Genomic DNA, 27,527 nt, shown 5'->3' with positions numbered 1-27,527 from the left:
TGCTCCCAGTTCTCTAACATGGTACATTTCTGTATCGGGGCAGACCAGACTAGCTCTCCTGGGGGATTCAGCTGGTCCTTTGCCCTCCTTTTGCCCATATGTTGAGTGCCTTTGTGGTGAGCAAAGTCTTCCCTTGCATCCTCCATTTCCCTAGGGAGGGTTGGACATCCTTTGGGGTTCATGCCTGGTTTGAGAAGTAGAGCTGGCATCCTTCTCTCCTCCCCATCAATGTAACTGTGACCCTCACCTCATCCTGCGGGTAGACTTAGGACATACCCTGGGAAGAGCATGCCTCGAGATGGTAAACATCATCCTCACCACAACTGGCCAAGAGTTCTCACCTTCCAGGAAACATGTATAGGGCCAATTTGGACCCTAGGAGCCCATGAGCAGATAAGAGTACCCCAAAGAGACACGTCAGTATTCCTGCTCTGCATGATACTGCTCTGAAACCCCAGATTTCCAGGAGAATTCTGACACTGGCAACATATAAAGGAGAGGGGAGCCTGAGCCTCTCTTCTCTTTAGTCCTGGAACAGCCCTTGGAGAAACAAGAGTGGCTCCAGAGGCCAGGGTTCCCGTTGAAATTCTGTTATCAGCCCACTGGGTTCCTCTTTAAAAAGAGAGAGAGCGGGCCAGGCGCAGTGAGTGGTTCATGCTTGTAATCCCAGCACTTTGAAAGGCAGATCACAAGGTCAGGAGTTTGAGATCAGCCTGACCAACATGGTGAAACCCCTGTCTCTACTAAAAATACAAAAATTAGCCAGGCGTGGTGGTGGGCGCCTGTAATCCCAGCTACTCAGGAGGCTGAGGCAGGAGAATTGCTTGAGCCCGGGAGTTGGAGGTTGCAGTGAGCCAAGATCATGCCACCGTACTCCAGCCTGGGCGATGGAGCGAGACTCCGTCTCAAAAAAAATAAAAATAATAAATAAATAAATAGAGAGAGAGAGAGATAAGAAATTCACATACTCTAAGGTCGGACACAGTGCCTCACGCCTGTAATTCCAGCGCTTTGGCAGGTTGAAGTGGGAAGATCACTTGAGTCCAGGAACTCAAGACCAGCCTGGGCAGCATAATGAGACCGACCCCCCGCTCCACCACATCTCTACAGAAACCTTTTAAATATTAGCCAGACATGATAGTGTGCGCCTGTGGTCCCAGCTACATGGAAGGCTGAGCAGAGAGGATCACTTGAGCCTAGGCGTCAGAGGCTGCAGTGAGCTCTGATTGCACCAAGGCACTCCAGCGTGGGCAACAGAGCAAAGCTGCGTCTCAAAAAGAGAAAGAAATAAACAGAAAAGAAAGGGAAGTCGCATCCTCTAAAACTAACCATTTAAAGTGTATGATTCAGTGGCAATGAGTACATTCACAATGTTATGCTGCCACCAGGTCTAGTTAGTTCCAAGATGTTGTCGTCACCCCCAAAATAATACTCCACACCCTTAAGCGGTTACTTCCCAGTTTCCCCTCCAGCCCATTGTCATAGGTGACCTTTTGTGCTGGCTTCTTTCACTCGGCATAATGTTTCTGAGATTCATCCACAATTGTAGCATGGCTCAGCACTTTATTCCTTTTATGACTGAATAATATTCCATTGTATGAACAGAACACAATTTATTCATCCATTCTTTCGTTGATGGACACGTGGGTTGTGTCCACCCTTTGGCTAACGTGAATAGTGCTGCTATGAACATGCATATGCAAGTATCCGTTTGAATCCTTCTTTTCGGTTCTTTTGGGTACATACCTCTCTATTCCACGTTTCCTTTTCTATTCCCCCACCTTGCCTTAGTGAGAGGGATTATGGAGTCAGTAGCTAGGGGGGGCTTCCTTATATACACCCTACCATGTTCCCAGCTCCACTTCTCTGCCGGGCCACACTTGTAGCCCTTGGAGGAAGGATTCTGGGAAAGGCCAAATTTTGTCTTCCCTCCAGCCATGTTACGGATGGAGACTGGTCTATCAGGGGATCAGGGGATCTCTTTTCTGACAGCTGTCCCCTGAGCAAACAGCTCCTGGTTTTACCCAGATAGAACATCTCATTTGACTCATCAAAGCGGCCATCTTTACCTGGGGTGAGCATGGGGCTCCCTGAGTTCAGCAGTGAGTGTTTGTAGAGCAGAGGAGAGGAGAGCTGCATTTGGTATGGCCCAGAAAGAATGTGCCTTTCAACAATTCCCTGAAACTACAAAATTATTTCCCTGCCACTCCCCGGCCCCATAATCATCGTCAGATGCAATGAACTTGACCCCTTGCCCGCTTACTTACCAGAGGCCTTTCCAAGTGCTTTATCCACACTCTCTCTTAGCACCCTCTAAGAAAGTATCGGTGTCATCTCCATCTGGTAAGGAAAGTGAGGCTTAGACAGGGCAAGTGACTTATCCAAGGTCACCCAGCTAGAATGTAGTAAACCTGAGATTGAAACCCAGTGCTGTCTGATTCCAGAAGCTGCCCTCAGCCTCTCTGAAAACTCGTCTGCATCATCCTGAATCCTTCATTACCCTAAGAAGGGATGCGCCACCCCTCAGCCAGCTGAAAAATGACCCCACTGCCATGCTCGGGTCACTCCAGGGTCTGTCCATCCGGGCATGGGCTCAGGATCAATGCCATGGTCAACTAGAGCTCAGTGGTCTCCAAAATCTTCTCTCTGTCGTGCCCCCAGTGGCATCTAAATGTGTGAAGGCCAGCAGTCTCTCTAGATAAAGGATAAATGGTGAATATAAGCCTGGATCACCCCAGATACAGATCCTGAGACATGGATTCAAATGCAAGTTGTTTATTTAGGACGTATTGGTACCAGGAAGCCTTGGTAAGGGAGCAGGTTAGGGAGACAGGGAAGAGGAGAAAGCTGGAATAGGTACACTAAAGAGTATACTTGTCATCAAGGACAGTCATAACAAAGTACCAAGACTGGGAGGTCTTAACAAACACCTTAAGGAGGCTGGAAGTCCAAGACCAAAGTAGCAGCAGGGTCAACTTCTCCTGCAGCCTCTCTCCTCAGTTCACAGATGGCAGCTTCTCAGTGTGTCATCATGTGGCCTTTTCTCTGTGCACACACAACCCTGGTGTCTCTCCCTCTTCTCACAAGGACATCGGTCCTGTCAGATTAGGGTCTCACCCTTTCTACCTCATTCTACCTTAATTACCTCTTTAGAGGCCCTATCTTCCAGTGTAGTCACATTGGGGGTTAAGGCTTCAACATAAGAATTTGAGTGGGGAGAGCACAGCTTACTCTATAACTATGAGCAAGTTGTCAGCGACTAGAACTCGGTCCTGCTGAGGTCTTCTGGGAGACTGCTGGACACACCTGACCTGTCCTACCCCAGGTCGAGGAAGTCGTGGAACTCTGCATTCACTTTTTTTTTTCTTTTTTTTTTTTTTTTTTTTTTTTGAGATGGAATCTCCCTCCGCCGCAAGGCTGGAGTGCAGTGGCATGATCTCGGCTCACTGCAACCTCCGCCTCCCAGGTTCGAACGACTCTGCTGCCTCAGCCTCCCAAGTAGCTGGGACTACAGGCACACGCCACCATGCCCAGCTAATTTTTGTATTTTCAGTAGAGACGGGGTTTCACCATGTTGGCCAGATGGTCTCAATCTCTTGACCTCGTGATCCACCCGCCTCGGCCTCTCAAAGTGCTGGGATTACAGGCGTGAGCCACCGTGCCCCGCCCTCCACCCGCTTTTATCTCTTATGGTTGAAGGGTGATCCCTGGACATCAACTTCTTGCCACCTCCAGGCTGCCCCTTGAACAGACCAAGCATGTGTCCTCATCCAATTGACACCACAGCACCCACGAGTTGGGCACTGTTGTCTGTGTTGGGCACACAAGGAAACAGGCTTTGAGGAGTGATGGGCAGCACCCGGGGCCTGGTCTCCTTCTGTCAGCTGGAATAGTGGGGAGCAGCCCACCAGGGACTGCCAGGCTCTCTGCCACCCGACTCTCTGTCTTATTTCCTTTCTCTGCCTTCCTCCCAGCCATAGCGGTCAGCCAAGACATGGACTCAGGAGTCAGACAGAACTAAGTTTGAATTCCACCATTGCCCCTTACCCACCACGTGACTTTGGGCAGGGAACTTCAACCCTCTGGGCTTCAGTTTCCTCTTCTGTAAAATGGGGATTACATAACCTCACTTGCAGGGCTTTTGAAAGAATTAAGTGGTCTGAGTGCAGAAAACACATGGCCCATCACAGGGCCCAGTAAATGCTCTCTCTCTCTCTCTCGCGCACGCACGCGCTCACTCGCTCTCATATTATTGGGAAATATGATGTTGATCTATTATTTTTCTGAATTTTTTCCTCCTTCCTGTGAATATTCTGTGGTTCCTGCTCTCAGTTTTTGGGCCTTATGCAAGTGATTTGACTTCAGCCTGGTAGTTTCTCTCTCTCTCTCTCTCTCTCTCGCTCGCTCGCTCTCTCCCTCTTCCCCCCACTCTCTCTTTCTCTCTCAAGGCCATTAGAGACCCCTCACGAGACCTAGAGTTCTTATACCTGGGTAGTTATTATAAAGGATCTTGGAAGCTCAGCAGACACCAGCACTATCTGCAGTGCACACACGTATCAAGTCCAGTCCATAGACACAGTTGCTGTTCTTTCTGTGTGAGCAGGTGCTGTTGCTTTAACTATAATACAGGGTTGTGGAGACACTATACTACATTAGTGGCACTTAAAAAAAAAATCATCTGGTCTTTTCTCCATTGGCAGGACCTGAAAATGTATCCTCTACTTTATGGAGTCTATGATCCATTTTCCATTAAGACAAAAAGAAAAAAAAAAGTCAAACTATCAAAGTCCAGGGACCACCGGTTTCCCCCAGCACATTTATTTTATGGTGCACACAGCAAGGCTCAGGAGGCCAAGAGACCTTGCCTGAGGTCGCAGGGAACCTCCCCCTGCCCCCAGGCTCCCTGCTCCATGCACCTCGCCCCTGCCTCTCTTTTGTCTCCAGTGAGTGTGCTTGCCTACGTGCGTGTGTGCAGGGCCGTGTCCCCAGCCCTGCTGCTTCTTTGTCTGGGCTTTTGTGTCCAGACAACAGAGAAGCGGGGCAGAGTGTGTTGCTCTCATCCATCTGCAAACAGACCCCCTCCAGACGCCCTGCACCTGCTCCCCGGCCCTCCCAGTCGCCCCAGCAGGTGCTGCAGCATGGCCATCCTCTCCCTGCTGCAGCGGCTTCTGCTGCTGCTTCTGCGGAGGCTGAAAGGTGCAGACCGCAGCCGCCAGCACAGCGGCTGCCTTCCCTCCTCCCCACCCCCCTGCCGCCACCTCTCAGTCACAGGAGATGAGTCTCATCTTTTTTTCCTGTATGGGCAGATGCTGACAGAGCCAGAGATGGGGCTAGAAGGAATTGGGATGGGGAAGACAAGCTCTGCAGGAGACTTTACAAAGGCACCCTTCCTCCAGTTTTGTTGTCACCCTTCCTTCTCCCACACCCCTGCACCCAATGCACTCCCAGCCCCATCGATGCTCTGGAACGTTTCGCCAAGTCATTCCCCCCTCCCACCAAGTTGCCACTGTTGTCCTGGCCTCCAACATCCCCTACTGGGCTTCCTTCCAATCTGTTCTCCTTGCTGCAGCAGCCTGAAGATTCTAGAAATGCAAAGCTGACCTCATCACTCCCCTCCTCGTAGCCCCTCTGGTCTCAGGATGAACAGCAGACTTTACCTTCCCTGGCAACCTTACCCTGCCCTGACTGGCCCCCAGCCCATGGCTCCACCCTCATCCTTCAGCACGCTCCCACCCCAGGCACACACCTCCAGGAGCAGCCCAGCCTCATGGTCTCCAGGGAACCTTCCCTGACTTTTAGGTCTCTGGATTGACTGGGGCCCCTCTCCTTCTGGGCTGATTTCAGTTTAGAATTACATATCCATTTGCTTTTCTGTTGTACACAATCTCTCTCTCTCTCTCTCTCTGTCTCTCTCTCTCTCTCTCTCTCTCTCTCTCTCTCTCTCTCTCTCGTCTGTCTCTCTCTCTCCACCCACCCCCCGCCCCCGCCATCCCCACAACTAACCCATGAGGTTCGTCATGGGAGAAGCCCACTCTATTGTCGCACCCTGGCGTCTCCAAGGCACGGTGAAGGGTCTGACACACAGGAGGCCCTCCACTATGTTTGCCAGAATGACTAAATCTTGAAGCTTCAAATGCTGTGGTTCTGCAGGGCTTCTCAGAAACCATTTTATAGACGGAACAGAGACCCAGAGAAGAAAAGTGGCTTGCCCGAGGTCTCTGTGTTCCAATACAGCCATGCTGACGCTATTATCCCAGGGTCTCCAGGGACCCCAGTGTCTTATGCCTTCCAAAGGTCAATCTCTCCTTGAAAAGCCAATCAAACACCTCAAGTGCCCACCCTGAAGTGGCTGCAGAAATGCAATCCCCTTTCAGGGACTTGCCTGGGTTGATGATGGCGTATTCATCTCTTGCTCCAAACATCTGTTCCTGTCACCTTGATCCCATCTACCTATCTCCATTCCTGTGGCCTGTGGTCCTCTCTGCAGACACAGAGGCCGGCTCCCACACCACCCTCATTATTCCTCATAGTACTAACAACACAAAGCTCTTAGGGAAAGCACTAAGACAGTTTGGGGTAAATCATAACACTTATTGAGCATTTACTGTGTTTCAGGTTCTGGGATAAATGCTATAAATGCAGTAGCTACTAACAGTCCAGTGGTGCCGGGGATACACAATTTCTCCCCATTTTATAGACAAGGAAACTGAAGATAAACAGACACCACTAGAAGGTATCTGAGCCAAAATTCGGTCCCAACGATCTGCATCCGGATCCTGGCCGCATGGAGCCCTCTCCCCAACCCTGTCCCATGACACCTTCCAAGGCTCCCATCATCTTCCATCTGGTCAGCAGACCCTGTACAGTCCTCCCTGCCTCTCATGGTTCCTGTCTACTCCAGCCTGCCCACCCCCACACAGCCACGCCACAGCCGTCCTGCAGAACAGTACATTCCTTATTTATGAGATGCATCTGGGCTCTCTGCAAATCAGCTGTGAATGCCACAATGCCTGCCGGAGGGAGGCAGAGAATTCTGGAGCCAACATCTTCCAGGAGGCAGGTGGGGACTGGGTTCAGGGTACCAGGCTCTAGTAGGGACACCCACTGGGCCTGAAGAGCACAGATGGGGCTGGGGAAAAAGTGATCTGTGCTTTTGATCTCTTTTGCATCTGAGTCTGCATCACATAAGTGGCAGGGAGCCTGGAGGATGGGGAGGTGGGAAATAGGGTGGACACTAATATTAATCAAGTATCTCCTGAAACACACACAAAACCCTCCAAGGCGGGGATTCTTGTGCCCGCTTTACAGAGGAGAAAACGGAGACTTGCAGAAGGTAGGCAAGCTCTTTCTGAATGGATAACCTTGCTTCGTCCTTTCTGTCCCTTAAAAAGAGGAGAGTTAAGGTGGCTGGAAAGATGTCCTGAACATCATCAGAAAACTAAACATAAAATAAGGTAGGAAAATGAGGCCCAGGGGAAGGAATGTGGACTCAGAGATTAAACTCTTCTTTTAAATTCCTGCCATACGATTCTATCCAGTTGCTAATAGTGAACCGTAGGTTGGTTCCAGGCATCCTGGAAGACAATACAAAGAGGGAATACAATGAGTTTCACAAGTGGACAGTGTCTGCAGAGAAGAAACAAACCAGATGCACAGTGACAGAGCTATGGCTGGTACTGAAAACAGAGAAGGACGTGTAGCCCCACCCCAATCTCAGTCCCAGATACCTAAACTTCTAGGAACTAGCTTTTGGTTCCCTTTCCACCATCCCTCCACCCCACCACCGGGGAGAGGGCCGGGGGCGGGGCAGGCGCACAATCTGACCCCACCATGGAGGGTGTGTTTTTATATCTTACCACCAGGTGTCAGTGCGGGGCAGGTCTCAGCAGGCGGTTTCTAGGATGGACTGAGGTTTCTTAGGAACCTCAGTGAGTGAGGGCTAGAGCCTTAGGTTGAACCTCAACAAAGAAATTGATCTCCCGGTTGGAGGAAGATGGCTGCCGCCCGGGGATTCTCCCTAACAGCCGCGACACAAAGAGCGCTCACTCCCTGGCCGAGGGGCAGGCTCCTCGCGGCCTCCCCGGGACTCCGGGAGGGCGCGTCCTCCAGCCCCGAGGCTGGGGAAGGGCAGATCAGCCTCAGGACAGCTGCGTCCAGAGGCTTCCGGAAATCACCAAAGGGTCAGAATTCCTCAGGCTGCAGGTGGAGGGAGGTGGATGCGCCAGATTCCAATGCAGATGTTCACTGGATACAGTTATCAACCCCGATGACAGGGTATTTGAACAGGGTGGGGCAAGAGTGGTAGTTGACTCTGATAGCTTAGCCTTCGTGAAAGGGGCCCAGGTGGACTTCAGTCAAGAACTGATCCGAAGCTCATTTCAAGTGTTGAACAATTCTCAAGCACAGCAAGGCTGCTCCTGTGGGTCATCCTTCTCTGTCTAACTTTGATGCGATGACAGGTGACTCTGACTCTGAGATTGTCACCAGTTGTACCAATTTGAGGAACCTGGAGTTAGTAGAATTCTAGAAGTTTCCTTCTAATCATGTCCCTCTCAATTTTATTTCCCACCATCCAAGAGTATTGTGTTATGCCACTATTATTTTCAGAACGTGAAGATTTTACTCTTGGCTTAATTTTTCCCTCCAACTCCCCTCAGTGCTAAGGCTGAGCCTCCAGATGCTCTTACCTCAGATTTAATCACTGGTTGAAACTCCATATACTTTGTAGAGCCTCCGTGGCTCTAAAATTTGGAATTAACTTCTCTGGCCTTAAGAGCTGCTTGTACATATGTGGATAGCTATGTATAAAAGCTTCATTTAAAAAAAAGAGAGAAAAGAAATTTATCTCCTGCTCTGCCAGAACGAAGAGCCCTGGGCAGAGAATCAGGAGCCCAGAATTCAAATCCCAGCTCCGCTTCCAGGGCTCTGTGCAAACCAGAGCACATCAACTTGCCTTTTTCAGTGTTGGTCTTTTCATCTGAGGAAGGGGGAAATTTATGGAGGGAGTGGGACACTGAGACACAGTGATGGAGGACGATCATGGCCAATGAAGCTGGGACAGGTAGAAGTGGAGACAGAAAGAATTTCCAAACTAGAGGGGAGAAAAAAAAAAGTGGGGGTAAAGGGCCCACTTCCAAGAAATAAAATCCCACCAAGGTCCCTGTTTAGGGACGGGGAGAGAAAGTGGTAAGTTCTGTTTTGTGTCTTCTGGTTGGTTTGAGGGAGTAAAGTAGTCAGGACTTTTTCAAGTGGAAATGACGGAAACTTATCTTAAAGTGTCTTAGTAGGGGCCGGGCGCGGTGGCTCACACCTGTAATCCCAGCACTTTGGGAGGCCAAGGCAGGCAGATCACGAGGCCAGGAGATCGAGACCAGCCTGGCTAACACAGTGAAACTCCATCTCTACTAAAAAATACAAAAAAATTAGCTGGGCGCCGTGGTGGGCGCCTGTAGTCCCAGCTACTCAGGGGGCTGAGGCAGGAGCATGGCGTGAGCCCAGGAGGCAGAGTTTACAGTGAGCCGAGATCACACCACCGCACTCCAGCCTAGGCGACAGAGCGAGACTCAATCTCAAAAAAAAAAAAAAAAAAGTCTTAGGACCAGGAAAAAAAAAAAACAGGAGAGGGTGTTCTTTGTCTCCTGTGATAAAAAGCAAATGGGAGCAGGGTATGGTGGCTCACGCCTATAATCCCAACACTTTGGGAGGGTGAGGCGGGCAGATCACCTGAGGTCACGAGTTCGAGACCAGCCTGGGCAACATGGTGAAACCCTATCTCTACTAAAAGTACAAAAATTAGCCAGACGTGATGGTGCACGCTTGTAATCCCGGCTACTCGGGAGACTGAAGCAGGAGAATCTCTTGAACCCAGCAGGCAGACATTGCAGTGAGCCGAGATGACACCATTGCACTCCAGCATGGGTGATAGGGTGAGACTCTGTCAAAAAAAAATAATAATAAATGGCAAATAGGGTGTCTGCATAACAGGATGCTTGAGCTCATTCTCACCATCTCCAGCCTCAGCTTTCTTCTGCACCAGTTTTGTTTCCAGGGTGGCTTTGATGGCAAGGTCCAAGATTACATACATCCTATGAGCTTCTTAAACTCTGCTCAAAGACAGCTGTTCTTTCTGAATTGATCCAACCAGAGTTTTAGAGTTGATTCTCACTGGCTCAAATTGGATCATGTGCTCGTCCATCCCGAACCCAATCACAATGACTATTATTGGTCAAACCTGGGTTATGTCTTCCCTTTTGGAATCAAGATGGGTCAACTCCATTCAGTGCCTTGAGTCAGAGAAGAGGAAGGGTGATTGTTTTTTTTTTTTTTTGAGACAGAGTCTTGCTCTGTCGCCCAGGCTGGAGTGCAGTGGCCGCATCTCAGCTCACTGCAAGCTCCGCCTCCAGGGTCTATGCCATTCTCCTGCCTCAGCCTCCCGAGTAGCTGGGACTACAGGCGCCCGCCACCTCACCCGGCTAGTTTTTTGTATTTTTTAGTAGAGACGGGGTTTCACCGTATTTAGCCAGGCTGGTCTCGATCTCCTGACCTTGTGATCCGCCCGTCTCGGCCTCCCAAAGTGCTGGGATTACAGGCTTGAGCCACCGCGCCCGGCCTGGGTGATTGTTTAATCTAAAACTGAGGGTCCCCCCAGAAGCTGCTAAAGGTCCAGGAAGGATAAAATAGCAGAAAGCCACCTCCCTGCAGTGGGCAGGAACCTGTCATGACCCACAGGCCTGCCTCCCTGATGTTTTGTGTCAAGAGATGATTCCAGGAACTCACAGCAGAAAAAGGAAGGGCCTCCCCACCCCTCCCCTATTTCCCCTCTATTAATCTTCTAATTACAGCAACCGGTAAACAGAGGCCCCAGGAAGTAGGAGCGGTGGGTGGGGATTCACTACCCGCAGGCCAGGTGGGGGCCTCACTTGCTCAGTTTCCTCCCGGGTGAGGTGAGAGGCCAGCCCCCTGGTGGCTGCTGACTCAGAGATTATGGATATGTGAGGGCCTGGCCAGGTGCCCAGCACAAGAGTGGGGCACTCAGTCGATGCTCTCTCTCCTTTCCGCAAATGGCTGTGGTGAGGGTGGTTGTTACTGGAATCATCACTGCTTTTGTCCTTGTTAATAATGAATAGGCGTTCCATACAGCCCTCTCTCAGGGGAGCATAAACAAAAGCTTGCCGGCGTTCCTTTTCTCTCTCCCTCTCTCTTTCCCCTTGGTATCTCCACTCTCCTCTCTCTCTTTCTCCTCTCTCTTTCTCTTCCCTCTCCCATCACCTCCTCTCTTTTTTCTCTGTCCCTCTGTCTCTCCCCTCTGTCTCCCTCTCTCTCTTTCTCTGTGTGTCTCCCCATCTTTCTCTCCCCTCTCTCCCCTGACTCCCTCTCTCTCTCCCCTCTCTCCTCTCTCTCCCTCTCTCTCTTTCTTCCCTCTCTCCTCGGTCTCTCCCCTCTCTCTCCCTCCCTTTTTCTCCTCTCTCTTTTCTCAGTCTCTGCCCCCACCTCCTCTCTCTCCCTCTTTCTCTTTTTCTCTGGCCTCTGTCTCTCTCTCCCCTGACTCCGTTTCTCTTGTTCTCTCCCCTCTCTCCCTCTCTCTCTCCCTACCTTCATCTCATAAACACACCCTAGATGTGTAGGAGCTTCAGCTTCCACCCTGTTTCGTGTTAGGTGGTTGTGTTCCTTTTTGTCTGATGACTCCCACTGAGGTCTTTGTCACAGCTTTGCTCTTGGGGATCTCAGTGGGGCAGTAGTGAGAACACAGGTGGAGAAGGGGCAGGAGGAGGAACCAGGTCCTTATGTCACTTAGCATAATGTCCTGCAGGTTCATCCATGTTGTCACCCATGGCAGGATTAATCTTCTTCTTCTTTTTTTTTTGAGACAGAATCTCTGCCGCCCAGGCTGGAGTGCAGTGGCTCGGCTTACTGCAACCTCCTCCTCCCAAGTTCACTGGGGTAGACGGGGCAGGAGAGGGAGCAAGGGAAGAATAAGAAAGGCGCGCGCGCGCGCGTGTGTGCGTGTGCGTGTGCGTGTGCGTGTGCGTGTGTGTGTGTGTGTCATCTGATTGATCCGGCTAGAACTTCCAGTGCGATGTTGATTAGAATGGTCTTCCTGATCTTAAAGGAAAAGCTTTCAGCTTTGCACCATTGAGTATGGCGTTAGCTATGGTCTTGTAACATATGGTAAATTTATCGTGTGGTGGTACGTTCCTTCTGTGCCTAATTTGTTGAGAGTTTTTATCAGGAAAATATACTGAATTTTATCAAGTGCTTTTTCTCTGTCTATTGAGATGATCATATGGTTTTTGTCCTTCATTCATTAATGCAGTGTTCACATCTTTGTTTTGGTTTGGTTTTTGATTTTGGGTTTTTTGAGACACAATCTTGCTCTGTTGCCTGGGCTGGAGTGCAGTGGTGCAATCTTGGCTCGCTGCAGCCTCCGCCTCCAGGGTTCAAGTGATTCTCCCACCTCAGCCTCCTGAGTATCTGCGACTACAGGCATGTGCCACCACACCCGATTAATTTTTGTATTTTGGTAGTAGAAATGTTTTTGCCATGTTGGCCAGGCTGATCTCGAACTCCTGACCTCAGGCAGTCTACCCACTTCGGCCTCCCAAAGTGCTGGGATTATACTGCACCAGGTCCACGTTTATTAATTTGTCTATATTGATCCAGCCTTGCGTCCCAGGGATAAATCCCACTTGACCATGAATGATCCTTTCAATGTGCTGTTGAATTTGGTTTGCTAGTATTTTGTACCTATTCTCATCAGTGATATTGTACTGTAATTATCTTTCCTTGTGTCCTGGTCTGGCTTTGCATTCAGGATAATGCTGTAAAATAAGCTTGGAAGTGTTCCTTCTTCTTTATTTTGGAAGAGTTTGGGAAGGATAAGTATTGGTTTTTCTTTAAATGTTTGATGGAATTTCACTGTGAAGCCATGTGGTCCTGGTTTTGTTTTGTTTTTTGTTTGTTTGTTTGTTTTTTGAGACAGAGTCTCGGTCTGTCGCCCAGGCTGGAGTGCAATGGTGCGATCTCGGCTCACTGCAAGCTCCGCCTCCCGGCTTTATTCTCCTGCCTCAGCCTCCCGAGTAGCTGGGACTACAGGCGCCCGCAGCCATGCCCGGCTAATTTTTTGTATATTTAGTAGAGACGAGGTTTCACCGTGGTCTCTATCTCCTGACCTTGTGATCCGCCCACCTCGGCCACCCAAAGTGCTGGGATTACAGGCGTGAGCCACCGCGCCGGGCCTTTTGACACTTCTCAAAAGAAGCCAAACAAATGGTCAACATATATATGAAAACATGCTCCGCATTACGAATCATCAGGAAAATGCAAACTAAAGCCACCATCGGATATCTCCTCCCACCTGTTAGAATGGCCAGTATGAAAAAGACAAAAGAGAAGTGTGGGCCAGGATGTGAGAAAATGGAACCCTTATGCGCTGTTGGTGGGAATGTAAATTAGCACAGCCATTATGGAGAACAGAATGGAGGTTCCTCAGAAAACCAAAAATAGAATTGCCATATGATCTAGCAATCCCACTGCTGGATGTCTATCCAAAGGAATTGAAGTCAGTATGCTGGCGAGATGCCTGCACCCCCGTGTTCATCGCAGCACTATTCACAATAGCCAAGACGTGGAATCAATCTACAGTCCATTCACCTGTCCACCAACAGATGAATGGATTTTTAAAATGTAGTGTATATATACACAATGGCTAAAAAAGGAGGTTGTTGGGAAGCCGAGGTGGGCAGGTCACCTGAGGTCAGGAGTTCAAGACCAGCCTGCCCAGTGTAACAAAGCCCTGTCTCTACTAAAAATGCAAAAATCAGTCAGGCGTGGTGGCAAGTCCCTGTAATCCCAGCTACACAGGAGGCTGAGGCAGGAGAATCGCTTGAACCCGGGTGGTGGAGGTTGCAGTGAGCCGGGATCAAGCACTCCACTCTGTAATACGGCAAGACCCACTCTCAAAAAAGAAAAAAAGAGAAGGCTCACATGATGTATTATCTTATTTTCACACCATTTTTCCAGGTATCAACTCCTCAAACCCTCATGACAGCCTTCCTCTTTTAAAAGCAAGGAAACTGAGGCTCACTGGGGCAAAGCAGCTCACTGGAGAACACCTTACCTGGTAAACACAGGATCCAGGATTCACACCCAGGTGTGTGCAACCCCCAAAGTCTTGTCTTCTTCTGTCCTGTTTTACCTACTCACAGGCGTGAGCACCTAGGGAATAGGCTGCAAGGAACAACATGGACAGTGCCTACTGTGTGGTCTTGGACAAATCCCCTTCCCTCTCTGGGCGAAGAGGTTGCTGGTTTGGGATCCGCAGCCGTGGATCCTGTGTTCAGTCCTGTCGGCTGTGCATAGTGTTCTGGGTGATGGGTGCTCCATGCCTACCGCTCACTTCTGACCAAATAGCATCAATAATTTAAGCTCTCTTTCTTTTATAACCTGGGCAAATTGGTCCCCTGGCAAGACATGAAAAATAATTTCATGCTCTGTTATCTCCCCTCTCAAGATCGCCCCTGACAAATTGTCTCTTTATTGTCTATTGCTCTAGCATCAGCTCACATGTGGGCTCCCATTTTTTATGGTTGCCAGCCTTAGTCCTGGCTCTGACTGAGGTGGCTCCTAAAAGGATTACCACCAAATTTCAGTTTCCTTCCTTCCTTCCTTCCTTCCTTCCTTCCTTCCTTCCTTCCTTCCTTCCTTCCTTCCTTCCTTCCTTCCTTTCTTCCTTCTTTCCTTCCTTCCTTCCTTCCTTCCTTCCTTCCTTCCTTCCTTCCTTCCTTCCTTCCTTCCTTCCTTCCTTCCTTCCTTCCTTCCTTCCTTCCTTCCTTCAGCAAGTATTGCCTGCTTTGCCCCAGGGACCTAAGGCTTTCCTATGAGAAGCTCCATAGTCGTTCATACTACAGTGTGAAGGGCTCCTTATTTATTTATCAAATTTTTTTCTCCCGAGACAGAGTCTTGCTCTGTCACCCAGGCTGGAGTGCAGTGGTGCGATCTCGGCTCACTGCAACCTCTGGCTGCCCGGTTCAAGCGATTCTCCTGCCTCAGCCTCCTGAGGAGCTGGGATTACAGGCACACACCTCCACGCCTGGCTAATTTTTGTATTTTTAGTAGAGACGGGGTTTCACCATGTTGGCCAGGCTGGTCTCAAACTCCTGACCTCGTGTTCCGCCTGACTCGGCCTCCCAAAGTGCTGGGATTACAGGCATGAGCCAACATACCCAGCCCCTTACTTAACTCTTTTAAGGGAGCACATGAACCCAGCAGCTTATTGTTTATACCTTTTATTTGTGCCCATTATATCTTTCATCCACCCCTGAAAACCTTGCACAACCTGCAGTGGGCTCAATGGTCCTGCAGGCTGGGTGGTCGCAGGCAAGTTGCTTGAACTCTCAGAGCCTCTGAGCCTCATGTCTCTGCTTTAAAGAGACAACAATTGCATCAATAAGTTACTGTGAGGTTTAAATTATATCACATGTGAAAGGGATAAACACAATATGTATCATCGATATTACTATTATCATCACTATTCTGAGAAAGGTATGCTTGGGTAAAGGGTTTTGGGTGGAGAGGAGGGAAGATGTCAAAGCAAAGGGACCAGCAAGGTACAATGATACTAATAACAATATTAAGAATGATACTAACAATTTCCATCAACCTTTACTGAGAGCTTACCAAGGTTTTTGTGTGTACCCTGGGCACAGACATGTATGTAATACATCATTTAAGTTTTTGCAAGCAAAGAGATGAGAATTTCTCCATTAAAAGATGAGGAAACTGAGGTTGCATGCTGGTAAGCCCAGGAGGCAAACTCAAACCCATGATGGCCTCTTCCTGGAGGCTGGTACCAACTCAGCCTTCCTGTCAAAGTCAAACAGTGGCATCTCGGTGGTAGGCACAGTAGAGCCCTCTACATCCAGTGCCTTCTAGGGCCTCAGGGGCTCAGAGTGAGGACACTTCTAGCTGGAAGATGGTGGCCAACCCCAGCCCTCATTCTAGGCCTCAGAGTCCACAGAGATTGACTTCACAGGCCTCTCTAAATTGTCCTCAGCCCTATGTCTGCCTAATCCCCTTTCCCTAGGACTGACTATGGGACCACTTCTTGGACAGTACCCCTACCCCTACAGCAACACTTACAACTTCCAAAGTCCATTTCCTAAAGCCCGTTAGGAAACTAATTCATACTAGGCTGTGAGTGGCTATCGCAGCTAACTCTAGCATTTCCTACCTTACGTTCCACAGACCACTCATAATGCAAGGTGCTCCACAAAAGAGAAATAAAAAGGTCACAATTCTTCCATGGTCAAATAAATTGGAAAACTCTGAATATTCTATTCTCCTTTCCAGAGATTCACAATACATGTTAAACTATTGTAGGTGCTGAGAAGTCCTGCAGTGTGGACACCAACAATACCCAAAACTAATGCACATGATTTTTTTTTTCCAAAGAACAATGTTACAACATCTGTGTAACAGTCTGAAAAATCCTGACTGAGTAGCCATGGAGGTATAGGGGAAATATCTGTACCCCCAGGTGATTATATAAATTGCCCAAGGCAAGGGATTTTATCTTTGTTCCCTATTAGATCCTGGAACCTGTAACAGTGTTTGGTACACAGCAGACGTTTGATACATGTTTAATGAATGACTGAACGAATGAACAAGGCTGTGTCTGAATCCTGGCTTTACATTTAACTTCCTGTATGGCCTTGATCAAGTCCTCACACTTCCCTGGGTTTCCATTTCCCTATATGTTAAAAAGGGATGAAGGCCGGGTATGGTGGCTCATCCCTGTAATCCCAATACTTTGGGAGGGTGAAGCAGGCGGATTGCTTGAGCTCAGGTGTGCGAGACCAGCCTGGACAACATGGCAAACCCCAGTCTCTACAAAAAACAAAAAAACCTGGGTGTGGTGGCATGTGCCTGTAGTTTAGTCCCAACTGCTTGGGAGGCTGAGGTGGGAGGATTGCTGGAGCCTGGGAGGCAGAGGTTGCAGTGAGCCAAGATTGTGCCACTGCACTCCAGCCTGGGCGACAGAGTGAGACCCTGTTTCACTCTGTCTCTCTCTCTGTCTCTCTCTCTGTCTCTCTCTCTCTCACACACACACACACACACACGAGATGAGATAAAATTATGCATTCTCAATATTGTTAAGAATGTTGTTGAAGCCCCAACCCCCAGTACTTCAGTAGGACCCCCAAGAGGTGAAAATTCATCTTGGGAAGCAAAAAAACCATCTTACTCTTTATGTATAAAACACAGATATATATATATGTTGTGTGCGTATATATATATGTTGTATATATTATACACACAGAGTTTGTACAGACATATATTACATACTTTATATTTGTGATACTAAAACTTCATGGGGTGGGGTCAGGTGTGGTGGCTCACACCTGTAATCCCAGCACTTTGGGAAACCAGGGTGGGAAGATCACTTGAGCCCAGGAGTTCAAGACCAGCCTGGGCAACATGATGAGACCCCGTCTCTAAAAACAAAACTTCATGGGAGGAGGTGATTAGGAAAATAACGTCTAAAAAGACTCTCTAGGGGGATGACAAGGAAAGACAAAAGGTTGGGAAACGCTAGACTGGGTGATCTAGAAGGGTCCTTGTTCTAGATCCAAATCTAGAAGGTCTGACGGTCTATGAATGTAACTCTGCAGGAGAGTGTTTGTGGGAATAGCGGAGGGAAGAGTGTTCTAGGAACAGGGAACAGCACAAGCTGAAAACCTCAGATGAGAATGAGCCTGGGTTATGGGCTGGACTGTGTGCCCATCTAGCAGCTGAAATAGCTCAGATGGGAGAGTGTTTGACCGAACTATGTCCCCCTAAAATTCATGTGTTGAAGTCCCAACCCCTAGTACCTCGGAATGTGACTGTATTTGAAGGTAAGGTGTTGAAAGAGGTGATGAAGTTTAAATGAGACCATTAGGGTGGGGCCCTAATCCGACAGGACTGGTGTCCTTATAAAAAGAGGAAGAGGCAGCTGGGATGCATGTGCATAGCAACAAGACCACATGCAGATACAGGAAGAGGCTGGGTATGGTGGCTCACACCTGTAATCCCAGTACTTTGGGGGACTGAGGCAGGCAGATCACCTGAGGTCAGGAGTTCGAGATCAACCTGGCCAACCTGGCAAAACCCTGTCTCTACTAAATATACAAAAATTAGCCAGGCGTGGTGGCACATGCCTGTAATTCCAGCTACTCAGGAGGTTGAAGCAGGAGAATCTCTTGAATCTGGGAGGTGGAGACTGTAATAAGCCATGATCTCACCACTGCACTCCAGCCTGGGCAACAGAGTGAGACTCTATCTCAAAAATAATAAAAATAAAAATAAAAGAAGATGCAGGGAGAAAGGGGTCATCTAAGAGCCAAGGAGAGAGTCCTCAGGAGAAACCAGTCTTGCCAACACCTCGATCTTGGTCTCCAGCCTCAAGAACTATGAGAAACATTTCTGTGGTTTAAGTCACCCAGGCTGTGGTATTGTGTTATAGCAACTGGTGCAGACTCATACACTTGCCGTCTTCTTCTTCTTCTTTGTTTTTTTAAATACAGAGACAGGGTCTTGCTATTTTGCCCAGGTTAGTCTCAAACTCCTGGGCTCAAGTGATTCTCCCACTTCAGCTTCCCAAAGTGCTGGGATTATAAGCATGAGCCACTGCACCTGGCTTTTTGTTGTTGCTGTTGTTCTTTCGGGGTGCTTTTTTTTTTTGATACAGTGTCTCTCATTGCCCAGGCTGGAATGCAGTGGCACCATCATGGCTCACTAGAGCCTCAACCCCTCAGGCTTAAGTGATACTCCCACCTCAGCCTCCCAAGTAGCTAGGGCCACGGGTGCACGCCACCACACCTATCGAATTTTTTAAATTTTTTATGTAGAGATGGGATGTTACTCTGTTGCCCAGGCTGGTCTTGAACTCCTGGGCTCAAAGGATCCTACCACCTTGGCCTCCCAAAATGTTGGGATTACAGATGTGAGCCACCTGGCATCTTTAAAGAATAATCAATACAGGGACATGAGATCAAAATAGGTTGTGGGGAGAGCGGGGAGATGCAGATGGTAACAAGCTTCATAGGACTGGGAATAATATTGGGGTTTTTTGTTGTTGTTTTCTTGGCATGGGATGGGGAGCACAGGAGGACTTGAAGCAGGAGTGTGACAAGATCTGCCTTACATTTCTAGCAAGACCTCTCTGGGTGCTGGGCAGAGAGCAGATCACTCATGGGCAAAGACGAAAGCAGAGGGACCGTGAGAAGGAGAGAGAAGAGGGTGGCTGGGACCAGGATGGCAGCAGTGGGCATGGTGATGAGTGGGTTGGATTCTAGTACGTATTAAGAGTAGAGCTAGTGGCTAGGCACTGTGGCTCACGTCTGTAATCCCAGCACTTTGGGAGGCCGATGCAGGCAGATCACCTGAGGTCAGGAGTTCGAGACCAGCCTGGCCAACATGGTGAAACCCTGTCTCTACAAAAAAACCCCACAAAAATTAGCTGGGTGTGGTGCACACACCTGTAATCCCAGCTGCTTGGGAGGCTGAGGCAGGAGAATAACTTGAACCTGGGAGGCAGAGGTTGCGGTGAGCCGAGATCGCACCACTGCACTCCAGCCTGGGGACAAAGCAAGACTCCGTCTTTAAAAAAAAAAAAAAAAGTAGAGCTAGTAGGAATTGGAATTGCCAATGGATTAGAATGTGGAGGGATGAGAGAAAGAGAAGGGTTATGGATCATTCCAGATGTTTAGCCCGAACAACTTGAAAAGTGTAACTTCAGTTATGTTTGGTCTGGTTTTGTTTGAGATGTGTATTAGACATTCACATCAAGGTGTCAAGCAAGTAGTCAGATGTTCAGGGGCGGTCTGAGTAGAGATAGGCACAAGAAGGATCTGCCCCGTAACCCCATGCTTCCAACCCACAACCCCCGTCACAGAATATTTGCAAACAGGTCTGCACTTGTCTGCATTCATTCCCCATTAAACTGAGTGAGAGAAAAAAACTTTATGTGTCATGTTTACCATTGTACATCCCAGGCAAATGATCTGTTGAATAAATGGGATGATACAACAAGGAGTTAAAATTTACTGAGGCACAAATGTTCCTAAACATTCCCCTCCCCTTCCTGAGCCAAATAATGTTATCTTTTCCAGCAGACTGTTCAGGTCCCCACCCTTTCCTGTCCCTATCAGACTGATCAGGGACATTTGTGGGCAGAGGAAGATGGGCCAAGAGAGCCTGGAACAAGAGCTAGAGGGCTCATGAGAGAAGTTTAGACAATCTATAAAATGCAGAGCCAGGAGAAAGTAAGGAGGGGAGGAGAAAAGAGAGATAGAGAAGAGACCAATCCTACCACTCAGTCTGCACGTGGAACAGGGGTTTCTTTGTTTTATAGGCTTTCTTTGGAGCATGGAGGGTGTTACATGAGAGACTCCAGGGTACTGTGTGTGTGAGAGAGAATTGGGAAGAGACAAAAAAGGTATGAGAAGTTTTGCTAACGGAGAGGACTGACTCTCTCCATGAGTGGCTTTGAAAACCACAAGCTAGGAACAATTTATCAAGAAGACATAACAATCATAAATGTATGTACACCTAACAACAGAGCATCACAATTCCTGAAGGAAAAAAAAAACAAACAGAAATCAAAAATAGACAAAACTAAGGGAAGAAACAGATAAATCCAAATAACCAATAGCTCTTTCTATGTAATTCACTAAAATTGATTTTTTAAAAACAGCTGCAGTGAACTATGATTGTGTCATTATACTCCTGCCTGGGCGACAGAATGAGATCCTGTCTCAAAAAAAAAAAAAAAAAAAAAAAAAAAAAAAAAAAATCAGCAAGGATATAGAAAAATTGAATCAACACTGTTAACAAATTTGATCTGACATGTACGGAACATTGCACCCAACAACTGCAGAATAGAAATAGTTTTCAAGTGTACTACCAAGCCCATCAAAGATAGACCATGTGGCCAGGAGCAGTGGCTCAGGCCTGTAATCCTAGCACTTTGGGAGGCTGAGGCAGGCAGATGTCCTGAACTCAGGAGTTCAAGACAAGCTTGGGCAACATGGCAAACCCTGTCTCTACCAAAAGTACAAAAATTACAGGGCGTGGTGGCACGCACCTGTAATCTCAGCTGCTTGTGGGGCTGAGGCAGCAGAATTGCTTGAACCTGGGAGGTCGAGGCTGCGGTGAGACAAGATTGCACCACTGCACTCCAGCCTAAGTGACAGAGTGAAACCTTGTCTCATTAAAAAAAAAACAAAAACAAAAACAAAAAATAAAATAAAAATAAAAAGACCATGTGCTGGGCCATAAAATAAGTCTTAATTCATTTCAGAAGACTTAAATCTTACGGAGTATGTTCTCCAACCACACTGGTCTTTAAAAGCACACCAATAACAATAAAACACCTAGAAAATCCTAAAGTATTTGGAATTTAAATAACATCCCTTTAAATAACCTATAGGTCAAAAGAAAAAAAAAATCACAAGTGAAACTAGAAAATATCAAACTGAACAATAATGAAAACACATCAAATTAATATTTATGGGAAGCAGCTAAAGCCATACTTGGAGGGAAATTTATAGCTAAATGACTGTACTGGGTCGGGGAAAGAGAGGCCTAAAATTAATGACCCAAAAGTCTGCCTTAAAAAAAAAGCTAGAAGGCCGGGCGCGGTGGCTCAAGCCTGTAATCCCAGCACTTTGGGAGGCCGAGGCGGGTGGATCACTAGGAGATCGAGACTATCCTGGCTAACATGGTGAAACCCCGTCTCTACTAAAAATACAAAAAACTAGCCGGGCATGGTGGCGGGCGCCTGTAGTCTCAGCTACTTGGGAGGCTGAGGCGGGAGAATGGCGTGAACCCGGGAGGCGGAGTTTGCAGTGAGCCGAGATCACGCCACTGCACTCCAGCCTGGGAGACACAGCGAGACTCCGTCTCAAAAAAAAAAAAAAAAAAAAAAAAAAAAAAAAAAAAAAAAAAAGCTAGAAAAACTAAGAACAAAGTAGGCCTGAAATAAATAAAAGAAAGGAAATACTGAAACCAAAGAGTAAAACTCAGTGGAATAATGATAGAGAAAACAAGGCTAAAAAACTGGTTCTTCGAAAAGATTAATAAAATTGAAAAGCACAGCTAATACCGGACTTTCTATTTTTTATTCGTTTGAGTTTTTTGTGCTGACTGTGCATGGACAGGTTCACATGGGTGCTGGGTTCACACGGGTTACAGGGGGAGGCAGAAGGAGAGAGCAGGCCACAGCCTCCAGAGCGCCTCCATTGCAGACAAGCACGCATGCGCTCCTCCGTGCCGCGCCCCTGCTCACTGCTGGATCCTGCGGATGCTCTGCACCTGGAAGGTCTGGGCGTGAGAGCCCCACTCCCGGAAATGCTTGTAGTCACCGGAATGGTGATCGCTTTCCAGCACATACTGAAATCCACGGTAGCCCGGAAACTGGGAGCAAACCCAACTGAAAAAGAGAAAAGGCAGACGGTTACTCTACAGAGACACCAGCATGATGATCAACACAGGGGCAAAGGGATCTATGCACACGCACACAATTCTAGCCATCCTGGCCTTTCTTCAGTGCTCACAATGTGCCATGCTCTCTCCCCTACCACAGGGCCTTTGATCGTGCCATTCCCTTTGCCAGAAGCACCATGCCAGCCCGTCTTTTCCTAGACAAGTTGTATTTGTCCTTCATGGCTCAGCTTAATTATGAGGGCAATCTGACTCGTTCCCCAAATCAGGCCACAGTCCCTTATTATACCTTTGTAGCACTCATGTAATTCGACGGTTTTCAAATTATTTGTAAAATATCAGCCTCCCCTGCCAGCAGGTAAGCTCATGAGTGTAGGAACGTGTATGCTTTGTTCATCGTTATCTCCACCTGCCTAAATTTATAAAAGTCTAGCACAGAAGAAGGGGGTCCCTAAATATTTGCTGAATAAAAGAACAAGTGAAAGAATGGGAAGTCTTGTTCTTTCTCCATTCCCCCTCCTTCCTTATCCAGAGGCACTTCCAAGAAAAAAGCTATCACTTCAGTCCATTGATTTCTTTTTTCTTTCTTTCTTTCTTTCTTTTTTTGAGGCAGAGTCTCACTCTGTTACCCACACTGGAGTGCAGTGGGGCGACCTCGGCTCACTGCAACCTTTGCCTCCTGGGTTCAAGTAATTCTGCCTCATCCTAGTGACTGGGACTACAGGCATAGCCACCGGGCTAATTTTTTGTATTTTTAGTAGAGACGGGCTTTCACCATGTTGGCCAGGCTGGTCTCGAACTCCTGACCTCAGGTGATCCGCCCACCTCAGCTTCCCAAAGTGCTGGGATTACAGGCGTGAGCCACTGCGTCTGGCCCAATTCATTGCTTTCTACTGTGTTCAGGACAAGGATTGGTGTCTGGTTTTCCAAGCCTCCATTTCCCTTTCTGTAAAAGAGGAAGTGAACTCAAGAATCACAAGGGGTCCCTCTTACTCTAAAATAACATGATTCTTTGGTGGTTCCTGAGAAAACCAAAGCAAAAAAAAAAAAGGGGGGGCGGGGAAGATGAAAAACCCTACCTCCCATCTTTGCCCCCTGCCTACCAGGAGCCAAGGGGCACCTCAGAAAGTGGCTCTGATGTCCTCCCTAAAGAAGAATCTCACACCTTAGCCTTCACCTGCCACCTCCTGGGTGGAAAGGAAAGGACCAGTCAATGCTGAGTTTGAAGCTGGATTGTTACCTACCTGCTGATGGACTTTGAGCAGGTTGCTTGAGCCACACCTGTTTCTTTATGGCGGGGGCATTCATTCTCCCTTCTCCTGGCCATAGACCCTGTTGGCTCTGCTCTCAGCCAAGTTGAGAAAATGAGGCTGAATCTAGCAATGACCACGTGACCAAACCTAGCCAATCAGAACACCCCATTCCTGTGCACATGGTGATTGGTTCAGAGTTGAGCACAGGACCCAGCTGGACCAATGAGCACCTTTCTTGGAAACTTTAATAGAGTCACTGAGACCGGACACTGTCTTTCCCTATGGCCGGATGTAAAGATGAAGCTCTTTACATTCTCGTCTAAGAATATAGCCACACACAGGCAGGCAGGGCAACAGGTGGGGGGTTGTGGAGGGGAGACAGATACCTGCTGTAGCACCTGGATCCAGTTGCGCTTGAAGCTAATTACAGGGGCCGATAAATATCTTTTGGGCTTAAACCCAGTTTGATCTGCATTTCAATCCCTCAAATTCTGCCCGATACCTCTCTGTGCCTCAGTGTTCTCCTCTGGAATGTGGGCATCAGGGCACAAAAGTCCCCAGCACACAGTTTTCACAGGAGGTACCCCTACCCTTCCCAATATTCCCTCCCCTGCCAGGCAGAGACTTGGATACACTTACGCCCCAGAGTGGACGTGGAAGGACCCTACTTCATTGCCTTCCCACCCCATGGCCTGGAGGGAAGGATAGTCATCGCTCAGCTCTCCTTTCTTGCCCAGGAAGTTCTCTTGCTCGAAGATTGTCAGCCTCGAGTCACGGTGGTTCTACAGGAACAGGAAACACAGTCAGACCACCAGGCTCCCAGTTGGAAACCCAGGAGCCTCTCCTGGCCTCCACACTCCCTGCCCTTGTCTCCCAAATCAACCTTCCTTGCAAACCTTTTGGAAGGGCAATAAGGCAACAGGTACCAGAAACCTTACCATTTGCCCTTCCGGAAATTTCCACAAAGAAAATAATCATGGAATAAATAGGTTGCAAGAATGTTCATCATTAACAGTTTTTTCAAAAACAAACAAACAAAAAGGAATCAACCTTTACGTCTGAAATTGGGGATCCAGTGGTAAGCTGAGGTATTACACTGTGGTTAAGAAAAAGGGTGTAGAGGCCGGGCACGGTGGCTCACGCCTATATTTCCAGCATTTTGGGAGGCCGAGGTGGGCGGATCACCTGAGGTCAGGAGTTCAAGACCAGCCAGACAAATATGGTGAAACCCTGTCTCTACTAAATACAGAAAATTAGTCAAGCATGGTGGCGCATGCCTGTAATCTCAGCTACTTGGGAGACTGAGGCAGGAGAATCGCTTGAACCTGGGAGGCAGAAGTTGCAGTGAGCCAAGATTGTGATATTGCACTCCAGCCTGGACAACAAAAGCGAAAACTCCATCAAAAAGAAAGACAGAGAGAGAGAGAGAGAGAGAGAGAGAGAGAGAGAGAAAGGAAGGGTAGAGATATCATCTCAAATCCTTCCTATCAGGAAGCAGCTGCCACTTACCAACTGATTGAGGTTAGACAGGATTTCTGAGCCTCTGTTCTTGTATCTATAAAATGAAACTAACCATACCCATTTTTCAGGGTTCTTTTGAGAACTAAATGAATTCAGAAGTTGGAAACTGCTGAGAATGAGGGATTGTATCTGTTGCAGCCCACCACGGGTCCCCATATCAGCACAATATCTAGACTGGTTGCAGAGTAAATGAACAAATGGACTTATGCACAAAACGGAATACTAGGGAGCTATGAAAAATGATGGAAGTGAGATTTAATCACCTAGACTGATGATTGTGATATATTTGCTCAGTGAAAAAAGCTAGTTTCCAAGCCTTAGACTCATTATGATTCCATTTTTGTGGCAAAATTATGTGTGCAATATAGATAAGATATATAGATTATATAGATATAGATGTAGATGTTTATCTGGATGTGTATATACATAGAGACATAAATGTATAGGTTGAACATTCCTAACCTAAACATCCGAAATCCAAAATGCTCTAAAATCTAAAACTTTTTGAGTGACGACATGACACTCAAAGAATGCTCACTGGAGTATTTCAGATTTTGGGTTTTTGGATTCAGGCTGCTCAACCGTAGGTATTATAAATATTACAAAATCTGGGGAAAATATTCACAATCCAAAACACTTCTGGTCCCAAGCATTTCAGATAAGGGATAATCAATCCTGACCATACCAGGATTTTCCTTCAGAATTTTGGATGGTAAATATGGTGCCTTATGTCATTTTAAATTAATAAGAGTTGAAAAATAAAATACACTTTTTTTTTTTTTTTTTTTTTTGAGACAGAGTCTCACTCTGGTGCCCAGGCTGGAGTGCAGTGGTGCGATCTCAGCTCACTGCAACCTCCATCTCCTGGGTTCAAGTCATTCTCTTGCCTCAGCCTCCTGAGTAGCTGGGACTACGGGCATGTACCACCACGCCCAGCTAATTTTTTTGTATTTTTAGTAGAGACGGGGTTTCACCATGTTGGCCAGGCTGATCTTGAACTCCTGGCCTCAAGTGATCCACCCGCCTGGGCCTCCCAAAGTGCTGGGATTGTAGGTGTGAGCCACTGTGCCCGGGCTAAAATATACCTTTCTGAGCCTCAATTTTTTCATCGGTGAGATGGCAATAATAATGCTCACCTCCACCCACACTCCAAAAACAGCAATAAAATGTAAAATTAGGAGCATTGATATCGAATTAGGAGCAAAAAATGAAACCCTTCATCCTCACTGGGCCCTACCATCCCTGGTACCCAACTTCTCTCAGGGTCCCTGAATCACAAAAAAAAAAAAAAAAAAAAAAAAAAAAAAAAAAAAAAAAGGCACAAAGCTGGCAGGGGCTCCTGTCAAAACCAGGGCTGCTGTGAGCAGAGAGTTTAAGGTGGGCTCTGGCCAGATGCTATATGTTCTTCTTCCCAACAACATTGGTACTATTGCCCCATTTCAAGATGAAGAAACTGAGGCCAAGAGAGGAAAGAGACTAACAGCCCTTGTCACACAGCTTGAAGTGGTGACATGAGAATTTCAGCTCTGGGACATTTGATTCCCAAGTGCCCACGTGAGGGGCTCGGGCCTCCCCGGGACGCAGAAGTGGTAGAACTCACAGCACAGGCCACAGGCCGGAAGGAGGTGAGCCTCTCAGAGGGGTAGGCCGTGTTGCCACCCCAGGCATCCCAGCTCGGGTATTCGCCCCGTTCCAGAACGTACTGCTGCCCTTGGAATCCAGCATGCTCGAAGCCCACCCACCTGCAGACAGAGGGTAGAGCGTGCAGGAGGTAAGCGTCCCCTTCACCCTGCATTCTAGACCAGCAGATGGGTCTAGAATGGTCACAATCACAACCATTCAGGGGCGATTGTGCCCCCAGGAAACACTTGACAATGCCTGGAGACATTTTTGGTTGTCACGATTAGGAGAGGGGCTTGGAAGGCCATCTATCAGGTAGAGGCCAGGGATGCTGCTAAACATCCCATAATACACAGGCCAGCCTCCACTGCAAAGGATGATCCAGCCAGAAACATCAGTAGTGCCGAAGCTGAGGGACCCGGCTCTAGACCTGACTTGCTGTGTGTCCCATAGGTAGGGAAACTGCTTCACACAGGTGCCCTGACAACATTGCTCCTCTGTTGGTTTCCACAGAGGCCGCAGAGTCAAAGCTGATCACAGACTGACCTCACCTTGGTGGAATTCCCTGTGATCCTGCCAGGGTGTAGGAGACGGGCCGTTTTGTGAGGAGCTACTGCAAGGCCATCTCTTACATTCCTCCCTCTCTTGTGG

The 27,527-nt window shown here is 48.0% G+C and overlaps 1 protein-coding gene and 1 pseudogene across 9 annotated transcripts in view; one reads left to right on the top strand and one right to left on the bottom strand.

Annotated features, from left to right (window-relative positions):
- Positions 1–7,990: 7,990 nt before the first annotated feature.
- Positions 7,991–8,449, top strand: LOC105495724 (iron-sulfur cluster assembly 2 homolog, mitochondrial pseudogene; annotated as a pseudogene).
- A 13,692-nt stretch (positions 8,450–22,141) lies between these two features.
- The window catches only part of LOC105495721 (crystallin beta A4), a 38,598-nt gene continuing 33,212 nt past the window's right edge, over positions 22,142–27,527 (bottom strand). For all 9 annotated transcript variants that reach the window (XM_071080325.1, XM_071080320.1, XM_071080321.1 and 6 more), the window contains 3 exons: positions 26,857–26,998; positions 24,375–24,517; positions 22,142–22,471 (listed from right to left, as the gene is read on the bottom strand). In XM_071080325.1, the coding sequence (XP_070936426.1) occupies positions 22,324–22,471; positions 24,375–24,517; positions 26,857–26,998 (433 nt within the window). In that variant the 3' untranslated portion in view covers positions 22,142–22,323. The remainder of the gene's footprint in view (positions 22,472–24,374; positions 24,518–26,856; positions 26,999–27,527) is intronic.

The sequence above is a fragment of the Macaca nemestrina genome, chromosome 15 (assembly GCF_043159975.1).
Source record: "Macaca nemestrina isolate mMacNem1 chromosome 15, mMacNem.hap1, whole genome shotgun sequence".
In the NCBI taxonomy this organism is placed as follows: Eukaryota; Metazoa; Chordata; class Mammalia; order Primates; family Cercopithecidae; genus Macaca; species Macaca nemestrina.
Note: the sequence above shows the minus strand (reverse complement) of the source record. Positions and strands in the feature narration are given on the sequence as shown.